The sequence below is a fragment of the Tasmannia lanceolata genome, unplaced genomic scaffold (assembly GCF_043159265.1).
Source record: "Tasmannia lanceolata isolate RefF3 unplaced genomic scaffold, GAP_Taslan_0.1 ptg000002l, whole genome shotgun sequence".
Lineage (NCBI taxonomy): Eukaryota > Viridiplantae > Streptophyta > Magnoliopsida > Canellales > Winteraceae > Tasmannia > Tasmannia lanceolata.
In genome coordinates, this window is record NW_027518679.1 from 36,496,059 (window position 1) to 36,505,577 (window position 9,519).

General features: G+C 40.1%; 1 protein-coding gene across 1 annotated transcript; it reads left to right on the forward strand.

Annotated features, from left to right (window-relative positions):
• Nucleotides 1–3,976: 3,976 nt before the first annotated feature.
• LOC143884419 (aspartic proteinase PCS1-like) lies at nt 3,977–7,448 on the forward strand. The gene is made up of 2 exons (XM_077387976.1): nt 3,977–4,540; nt 5,800–7,448. The coding sequence occupies exons 1-2, from the start codon at nt 4,000–4,002 to the stop codon at nt 6,528–6,530; spliced, it is 1,272 nt and encodes a 423-aa protein (XP_077244091.1). The 5' UTR covers nt 3,977–3,999; the 3' UTR covers nt 6,531–7,448.
• The last annotated feature ends 2,071 nt before the right edge of the window (nt 7,449–9,519 follow it).

The following is a 9,519-nucleotide window of genomic DNA, read 5'->3' on the forward strand; positions in this document are numbered from 1 at the left end:
TTCTTAGATTCTTTCTTTGATATATTTTAGTTGAGGTGTCTCACTTGAGGTGCCTGCTCGAGATAGTACTCTATTCAGTTTAGGTGCTTCATTTCTTTTGAAGTCTGTGCCTAAAAGAGTATTCCCTATTTCTATGAGGACTGGTATAAGATGCCAATGTCAAATTCCATGAGGATCGGTAACAAAAGCCAACCCATGATGTTTTTCTATCAAGGCTCATTCTCGCTAATGATGACATTGGACCATAGTGACCTATTTCTATGAGGATCAATATTCTAAAACCGATCTATGAAGAACTCACCTATCGAGGCTAGAGTCCCATCAAGGTTCTTTGTGGCTCATCTTTCATGCTGACACTTTCTTCAGCAATAGGCATATTTAGCAATACTGGCATCAACCAACATCTTTAGCAGATATCGGGCATCAATATTCGGAAGTGAGATCAAATTGGGACATATTCATTGGGGAATTCTATTGCAATCGAACGTATGTCGATTTCCAATCCACATATGTTTGAGGGGGCAAGTTAGAGAGTAAAATCAGATCTCATAAGATTTGATAATTAGATTGATTAGCCTGTAGTTTAGGCAACTCACTTTGATATGTTTGTTAGGCTTAGGTTATGATTATCTTTTCAAATATAGTCATAATTCTCTTTCTATATTGTTCTCTACAAGCACTCATTAGGGATTGATTTTATATCATCTAAGTTTAACAGAAATCTTCTATCTTATCATGGTATCTGAGCTCGTCATCATAACCAACAATTTTAACTTTTGGGGATATTTTATTGTAATCAAACGTACGGTGACATGTGTTGGCCCGGTGACGAGACGTGTATTGCCCTAGTATAAAATAATTTAAAAAATGAGAGGCTATAGTGAAAATAGTTATTACTGTCTTTGTAGCAAGAGAGAATAATGAGAATAAGGAGTATGGTTTTATCTTATACCAAGGTATTTTTTGTCTCTTCTTCTAGAGAATGGAGAAGAGAGGCGTTAGGGGAGGACAGATACTTTCTTTTTCTTTTCTTTTATTGCAAAGAAAGGAGAGGGTATGTTTTGGGAGGGCATACTCTCTCCTGCAGTCAGCTTACAAAAATGGGAGGAGAGACCTTTGCTAGACTGGCCTCAGACTAGGCCCCCCAGTGATGCCTAATCCAATACGCTCGACTGACTAAGAACCTCTCCAGGAATACGTGATGTCACCACATTTGGAATCATTTCCACTGCTCTATGAGACCGTGCACTGTCTTGTCACTCTCCAGAGCCTCCATCACCAGCAACCGTACAAGATCCTTTATCTGCCAGCCACCAAACTATCACCACCTGAGTTGCACACAATGCATGTCTTGTCACATCACCTATGCGTGGTTCATTACACTGTTTTACTAAATACTTCCCTTTTTATTCCAAAATTATGGTTTAATGTAGTTTTAGGGTAAACAGACCATAACTCTCTCATCTCACTGAATTTTTTGATGAGGTTTTTTCCATTGAAAGAGAATTTGAAGACCTCCGATTAGTAGAAATTTCATCACTTTTGGACTTAAAATGAAGGAGTTATGGAGGTTTTAATTTTGGGTGACGACACTGTGTTCCATCACTATCTCATCGCACCCAAGAACATGGAACCTCCATATATAAAAGAGTATGGTTTTGTCTTATACCAATGTCTTTTTTGTCTCTTTTTGTAGAGAATGGAGAAGAGAGGTGTGTTAGGGGAGGAGAGATATTTTCTTTTCTTTTTTCTTTTATTGCAAAGAAGGGAGAGGGTATGTTTTGGGTTTCTAAAATAGGTGAGACAAATCAGGAGAAAGAGAGGGGGAGAAAGTTGGGTTGGTTGGATTTCAAGAGGTAAGAAAATAATTTTTTAATTTAAAATAACATATTTTTAGGGTTAAAAAAGGAAGGTTATGCATTGTTTGAAAATAAAGAATAAACATAAATATATTCCTTTTATTATTCAAAGATTTTTCTTTACTCTTTTTCACTTGTGGTATGCAACAAGTGGCAAAGAAATAAATGCATCAGTTGTTTTATGTTTTAAATGAAATGAGGCTAGAGGAATGTACTAATATAGATTTCACTTGTGGTTTACACAAAAACTGTGCCGAAGAATGAATTTTCGCTTCCTACACAAACACTTAGATTTCATTCCGACGATTCCCATTCTCCCATTTCCGCCTATGTTTCATCGGTTCTTTTGGCGGGAGAATGAGAATGATTGCCAAACAAGCGCTTAGGTTTTCTGGGTGAACACTAAAGCCCTCTTTGGGTTGTAGGAACTTCCCCGTAATTATTTTTTTAAGATTTCCTTCTTGTCCATTGTTTGATTATACATGAAAATTTTAACTTGAATTATGTTGGGGGCAAAATCAGATGACCAATACTATGCTCACACGTGGCTGAAATAGCAAGGCAAGGCCACCCGACTGGACCGGGTGCCAATGGCTTCTCCTGCAGTCCTCTTACAAAATGGGAGGGGAGACACTTGCTAGACTGGCCTCGGCTTATGCCCCTCAGGGACTCCCAGCCCAATACGCTCGACTGAGTGCATGGGAACCTCCCCTGGAATACGTGGCGTCACCACATTATCATTTCCACTGCCCTAGGAGACCTTACAGTTGTCTTGTCACTCTCCAAAACCTCCATTACCAGCAACCGTACAAGATCCTGTATCTGTCAGCCACTAAACTATCATCACTTGGGTGGCACACAATGCATGTCTTGTCACATCGCATCTGTGTGGTTTATCACACTAGTCTCGCCAGCAACTTCCACATCATTACATCATTGTCTCATCGCGTCCAAGAACACGGAACCTCCATATATAAAGGGGAACCCCCCACTCCACAAGGCAGCCCCAAGAGACTCGAAGCATGTGACTCCCTAGTACCAGCCAGGCCATCCCCTTTTGGTGTACACACCCCCAGGTGCTCGTTTATGTCCAAAGCATTCAACGACCCCTCACTCCTATTATGTTTAGCTCTCATTCCCTGGTGTCTCGGTCTAACTTGAGTGTCGAAGGGTTCCCTCATACTTTCGACTTGCGTGGTCCTTAACCTTCTACCCGTGGGCGTAGGTCACAGGTGCCTTGAGGATCCTTCCCAACACCTTCCTGCTAGGAGAAACAGAAGGCGGGACCCAATCCCAACTCTCCGCCAGATTTGAGGATCATCGAATAAAGGTTTTTTTTTTAAGGACCTTCATTTTATCATATTAACCCTCAAAATAAGGCTTAACTATATCATTTTCCTCTTAATTGTGGAAAAGAAGGATAAATTCTAGGAATTTTTTTTTCTTGCACAAAAAAAAAATTCAATCCAAAGTTCTAAATGAAACTTGATTGGTGAAAGGGCTAGGTCATCTGGTCAAGGTGTAGTAGAAGGAAATGGGTCGTTGGATAAAAGAAAAAGTCTGACCCCATTTTTCTCTCAACTAACCGAATAACTACACAATTGCACTAAATCTAGTGTTGGTCCACCCCATCAAGAGCACAGTTCAACCCACGTGTCCCTCCATGGTTACAACATTAATGTTCTAATGTTACCTACCAAGTAAATGCTCCCTTTCTCAAGACATCTTATCCGTGCCCATAAATCCCATATTTATTTATTAATAAATTTCACTAACTAACACTCTAAATACAAGAGCAATGATAGATACAAGGGAGCCCTTGCATAGAGAGCCGCAGAAGGGCTCTTCATTGGATCCACCTCATTTTCAGTTACAATTTAAATAGGTTGAAAAAGTAAAATCAGTTGCATTTGAAGATGTGGATCCAATCAAGAGCCCTTTTGCGGCTGTTTATGCAAGGGCTCTCTTGTATCTATCATTCCTCCTAAATAAATACAAAGATTGTAAAATAAAAAATGCAGAAAAAAATACAGATATTTTAGACCACAGATGTAATATGTCTATTTCTCCTTCTAAATCTCCTCCCTCTCTCTTTCTACACTATAAATTCACCCAATTAATTTATTTTCTTCCTCTCTCCATGGCTTTTCCTCTACTCCTCCTACTTCTTCAATCCTTCATATCTTACTCTACAACAAAACCCATCATTCTTCCCCTCAAAAACCAAAAAATCCCCTCCATGTCCCTCCCCAAACCCCCAAACAAACTCTTCTTTCACCACAACATAAGCCTAACATTCTCTCTTTCAATTGGAACTCCCCCACAAAACATTACAATGGTAATTGATACAGGAAGCGAACTCTCATGGCTCCATTGTAAAAAATCCCCAAATACCCAAAACTTCTTTAACCCTCTTTTATCTTCTTCTTATTCTCTAATCCCTTGTTCTTCTCAGAGTTGCCAAACACAGACTAGAGATTTCCCAATCCCCCCTTCTTGTGATTCGGCCAAGCTATGCCACGTCATTCTTGCTTATGCGGACGAGTCTTCCACTGAAGGAAATCTCGCTTCCGAAACGTTCCGTTTTGGTGATTCGGCCGTACCCGGCACGGTTTTCGGCTGCATGGATACAAGCTTCAGTAGCACGCCCCTGGAAGACTCCAAGAATACCGGTTTGATGGGTATTGTAAAACAACAACTAACTCTAGCTTAAGCTCTTAGATTTTGTGTTATTTAATCATTCACGAGATTTTAAATGATGAATGGCCGTATGAACCATTATTTTTCGAAAAGTACTGTACAAAACTGTTCATTTGTAGAGCCACAAAGTAAATAGACTATGTCCGGAAGGTCATCTACATAGGATGATCCTAACCCTCTGATCTATATACGGACCACAAATTATGGAAAGATTACAGATTGGAGGGTTAGGATCGTCCTATGGAGATGACCTTTTGGGACATAGTCTATTTCGGTTGTGGCTCTACAAATGAACGGTTTAGATCATCCTATGCAGTGGGCCGTACAGTACTCTTTAAAAAATAATGGTTCATACTGACATTCATCATATAAAATCCCATCATTTATGCTTGTGAGTTTTTATACATTGTAAGCTCATAGTCCAGCATTTTTCAAATATTAATGTACGGCCCATACCATAAGATGATCCAAACCGTCCATTTGATAGGCTAAAACGTAAATAGGTTGTGCCGAAAATCATTACTATAGGATAATCCCAACCCTCTGGTCTACAGAGGTTTACATATATTCAATTTCTCTATAGATCGGAGGGCTAGGACCATCCTATGCTAATGATAAATTTTTGTCAAAACCTATTTACTATGTGAAAGCCCATCAAATGAACGGTTTGAAACTTTGAATCGACTGTAAGGACCGTACAGTACTTTTTGAAAACAATACTGGGCTACACGGGCTTAAATCATATAAAAACTCTATAGTAATATATGAGAAATTATATGGTGGGGCAATAGGTCCATGAGAAATTATACGGTGGATGGGCACACATGCACGTGCAACCCAAAATACAGTGGGCCCACATTATTTGGGTGTTCCAAAACATTCATTTGTCAGGCTCCTCCTACGTAGTAGTGTGTGTCCAGCAAATCTTCACCATAGGCCGATTTGTGGAGGTTTAAAATGGACGGCATTCTAAACCTCCACAAATCAGAGGCTTAGGATCATACTAGGGAGAAGATTTTCTAGGCACCCCGAATCTATATCAGGGCCCAACAAATGAACGGCTTGGATCACTCAAACAATATGGGCCCTATTGTATTTTTGAACTTTTTCACTGCACGGCCATCCACCACATAAAATCTCATGGCTCTATTAATATCATGTAAAACAATCATTTACTCCAAAAGCTTAGTTAGCTTAAGCTGTTAGAGTCAATGTTATTTAATCATTTATATTCCAACAGGTATGAACAGAGGCGCTCTCTCTTTTGTTTCTCAAATCGGTGTCTCTAAATTCTCCTACTGCATATCGGATTCGGATCCGGGCGGGGTTCTATTATTCGGGGACGCAAATTTCACGTGGCTCCGCCCCTTGAATTACACTCCTTTGATCCAAATCTCACTCCCCCTCCCTTACTTCGACCGGGTTGCCTACTCAGTCCAACTAGAAGGAATTCGGGTTTCGGACAAACTGCTTCAGTTACCAAAGTCCTTTTTCGTGCCGGATCATACCGGGGCGGGTCAGACTATGGTGGATTCGGGTACCCAATTCACATTCTTACTGGGTCCGGTTTATACCGCTCTAAAGAACGAGTTTTTGAATCAGACAAAGGGGATTTTGAAGGTTTTGGATGAGCCCAATTTTGTGTTCCAAGGTGCATTCGATTTGTGTTTTAGGGTGAATGTATCGGAGCCGATACCGGCACTGCCGACAGTGGTATTAATGTTTCGGGGTGTGGAGGTATCAATATTAGGGGGTCGGTTGTTGTATAGGGTGGCGGGGGAGGAAAGAGGGGGGGATGGGGTTTATTGTTTTACGTTTGGGAATTCGGATTTGGTACCATTGGAGGCTTACATTATTGGACATCATCAACAACATGACATGTGGGTGGAGTACGATTTGAAAAATTCACGAGTGGGTTTTGCTCCCATGAGGTGCGATTTAGCGGCAAAGAGACTCTTTTTTAGGGTTTAGGTTTTACAGAGTAGTGATAAATACACTACAGGGGGTGGCCCAGGGAAGAAAATGGGGCGAATATATGACTTACACCAAATGAGTTACTCTCTCATAATGTAAAATGGTGGGACCCACTTAAATACATGGGATGGGTGGGGTCCATCACTACCACCTATAAGAAGACCTCTCGTTGTGCCTTGTATGAACTTTCTTACTTATAAGAGTACAGCCATTTGCCTCGTCTAGAGTGCGACAAAATTATCGTCGAAGGGGATTCCTTAAATGTTATTCGCTGGCTTTCGGGTAACGCTTCTCCCCCTTGGCGATTTTTGCCTCTCTTAGAGGAAATAGAGGACAGGGCTAAGGGCTCCTCAATAGTTTTTCGCCATGTCAGGAGATCAGCCAATGCGGAAGCAGACTCCCTTGCCAAGAAAGGAGTCTTTCGGGCCGCGTTTGAGTGCTTTGACTATCTACCTCCTTGAATTATTGTACTGCTATCTTTGTATTATCTTTGTTCCTTCAGGACCACCTCGGTTCTGTTTTTACATATATATATATATATATATAATCTGTTGCCCTTTTCAAAAAAAAAAGAGTACAGCCATTTCACGGATTAATTTTGCTGGAGAAAACAGCCACCTCAAATGAATAAGACAAAATATGCCCCCATGTGGCTGTTCTCCTGCATAAGTGAGGGGTGAAATAGCTTTTGGATAAATTCCCTAGCAAACCTAGAAAAAATGGTCAAACTGCCTACGTCTCATAAAAATGATATGAAAAATGACCAAAATACCCCTATTCCCTATGAAGTAGGGATGAATAAAAGAAGAGTGTAATTTGGCCACTATTTACAAGAAAAGTGTATTCTGAACATTTTTCATGAGGTGTAGTGGTAATTTATTTATTTTTTAATGCTATAATGGTATTTTTAACATTTTCTAAGATAAGGGTAAATTCCTTAATTTCTACAAGACGAAGTATTTTGGCCTTATTAAAAATGGGCACTTCAGTCGCTTTCCTATACTTCTGCTCAGGCTGTTACATCTATTCTGGAATCTCATGATTCTTCATGTTATAAAAATATCTTCTTTTCTTCATGGTTGGTGATACATGCATCCTGTTTTTAATTAAAGCCCCCTGTGGTGGTATAATGACTAGGTAACCATTTTGCCTTTAGTCATAAAAACTACTACAGGGGTGGGTTCCTAGTACAAAGGGAGCACATTCATCTGGATTAAGGGTGTCAATTTTGGCTCGGTCTCGGAGACTCGTTCGAGCTCGGCTTGAAAAAAGCTCGGCTCGAGCTCGGCTCGAATCCTTAACTAGCCGGCTCGCCAGGCTCGTTAAGCTTAACGAGCCAAGCCCGATTTAGGCCAGGCTCGGCTCGGCTCGTTAAGGCTTTTTAAGAATTTAATATATTTAAATATATATATTATATATTAATATATACACTAAAAGGGTTGTCCAGGGAGTGAAATGGGGAGGCAAAATATGTCACTTCATTTTTGGAACCCCATTTGTTACTTGGACCACCGCCCATAGTGTAAAATAAGTAGTCAAATTACACTAGATAGGGCTGTCCAGGGAAAATGAGGGGTGTGAACTTAATATAACCCGAGCTCGGTAAGGCTCGCGAGCCTGGCCGAGCCTGACCGAACTGAGCCTGGTTCGAGCCCGAGCCGAGCTGAGCCTGGCCAAGCTCGGCTCGGCTCGGCTCGTTTACACCCCTATCTGGCATTCATACTTTTATCATGTGATGATAAAGTGATTGTTTTCACTGCTCATCGATATTGGTAAAAAGATAAGACTTTTGTTCAGGATGCAGAGTAAATTTTCTTGCTAATATGATTTTTGTTTTCTAAGGTTTAGATTTTTCAATTTTGAATATTTAATTAAAAAGAATAATTTATTATAACAGTAATTTTATACTATTAGGCACTGAATTCCTTGCCATCTCCAACAAATTCTAGCCCAACTTCTTTTGTATCTTGCTCATTCATTCACCTTTTTCCTCTTTTTATGTCTTGCTACCATCATTTCTTTCATGGAATTTCACCTCATATCTATAAATCTTTCTTTAATAGGTTATGTTGCAAACAAGTAAGAAAATCAACAATGAAATCTTTTTATTGAAGTATGTTTCTGTTTTCTTTAATAATTGAACACTGAACGTAGGGCTGCAACTCGGGTCGGGCGGGTCGGGTTTTGAAGAACCCAACCCAACCCAAGAAATATCTCGGGTCGGGTTTTTTTCCGGAAAACCCACGAGACCCAAACCTGGCCCTACCCATGATAAATCTCGGGTCGGGTCGGGTTTTTTCACGTTGACGCAATTTTTTAAGGAAAACTCTTGTTTGGCAAGAACCTACAAAGCGATGTTGTAAACACAGTTCTTAGATGGAGCCTGTCCAAGGAACTACCTCAACAAGTTGGAACTTTTGCACTTATAGTTCAAACTAGTTATTGCATGTACACATCTGCACACATGCTTAGGTGTGTGTGCAGACCACTAGACCAGTGTGTATAAGTGTGCTAAGTGAAAACAGAAAATCCATGCATAAATGTATTCCTATCTTTTGCACAGGTACAGACCTAAATGATGCAGCTTCATTAAAGGTTTAATCGGCCAAAAAAAGGGAAGGCATTGAGCTCGCTCGATCATTATCCTATTTGTATGAATAGCATTCCTACTCCTAGGCCCTATAAAAGTTAAATGCTGATATATGTTATTATGGCTTTACTGTTGATAAGCCATGTGTCCTATCCTATAGGTTTGATACATGGGCTCTGTTTCTTTCGACATAAAATGGGCGTAAAACAAAATTTTACGCCCAAAAAACTAGTGTAAAGTTGGACATATTAGAATCCTTTTATCCGCAGACTATTTAAAACCAAGACAAAGCAGGGGTCGTGAAACTGATGTAATAAGTCCATATCAGTAGTCAATTGAAATATGCTGGTCCCATTTACAAGGATAATGCAAGACACTAGCTGCAAATAAGGCATG